This window comes from Alligator sinensis, unplaced genomic scaffold, assembly GCF_000455745.1.
Source record: "Alligator sinensis unplaced genomic scaffold, ASM45574v1 scaffold1343_1, whole genome shotgun sequence".
Classification (NCBI taxonomy): Eukaryota; Metazoa; Chordata; order Crocodylia; family Alligatoridae; genus Alligator; species Alligator sinensis.
Window position 1 is genome coordinate 243,594 of NW_005842810.1, and position 238 is coordinate 243,831.

At 69.7% G+C, this 238-nt stretch overlaps 2 protein-coding genes across 2 annotated transcripts in view; one reads left to right on the forward strand and one right to left on the reverse strand.

Moving 5' to 3' along the window:
• Nucleotides 1-230, reverse strand: part of ASF1A (anti-silencing function 1A histone chaperone) — a 12,967-nt gene extending 12,737 nt beyond the window's left edge. The window contains exon 1 of the mRNA XM_006035162.1: nt 72-230. Coding sequence (XP_006035224.1) covers nt 72-180 — 109 coding nt within the window. The 5' untranslated portion in view covers nt 181-230. The remainder of the gene's footprint in view (nt 1-71) is intronic.
• MCM9 (minichromosome maintenance 9 homologous recombination repair factor) overlaps nt 1-238 on the forward strand; it is a 60,757-nt gene that overhangs the window by 41,923 nt on the left and 18,596 nt on the right. The window lies entirely within an intron of this gene.

Consider the following 238-nt stretch of genomic DNA (forward strand, 5'->3'; position numbering starts at 1 on the left):
TTGCCGCCGGGCCGGGCCGGGCCAACCAGTTCCACCCCGCCCCGCTGCTCGCCGGGTGCGGGCGACCTCACCTTCCGACAGGTCCTCGATACACTCGAAGGTGATCTCGAACTGGAAGGGGTTGTAGAAAGGTGAGGGGTTGTCCAGCACCACCACGTTGTTCACCTGCACCTTGGCCATGGTCTGCACAATGGGCCGCGCCCGGCCTCGGGCCTCCGCGCGCGCCCCCCGCCCGCCA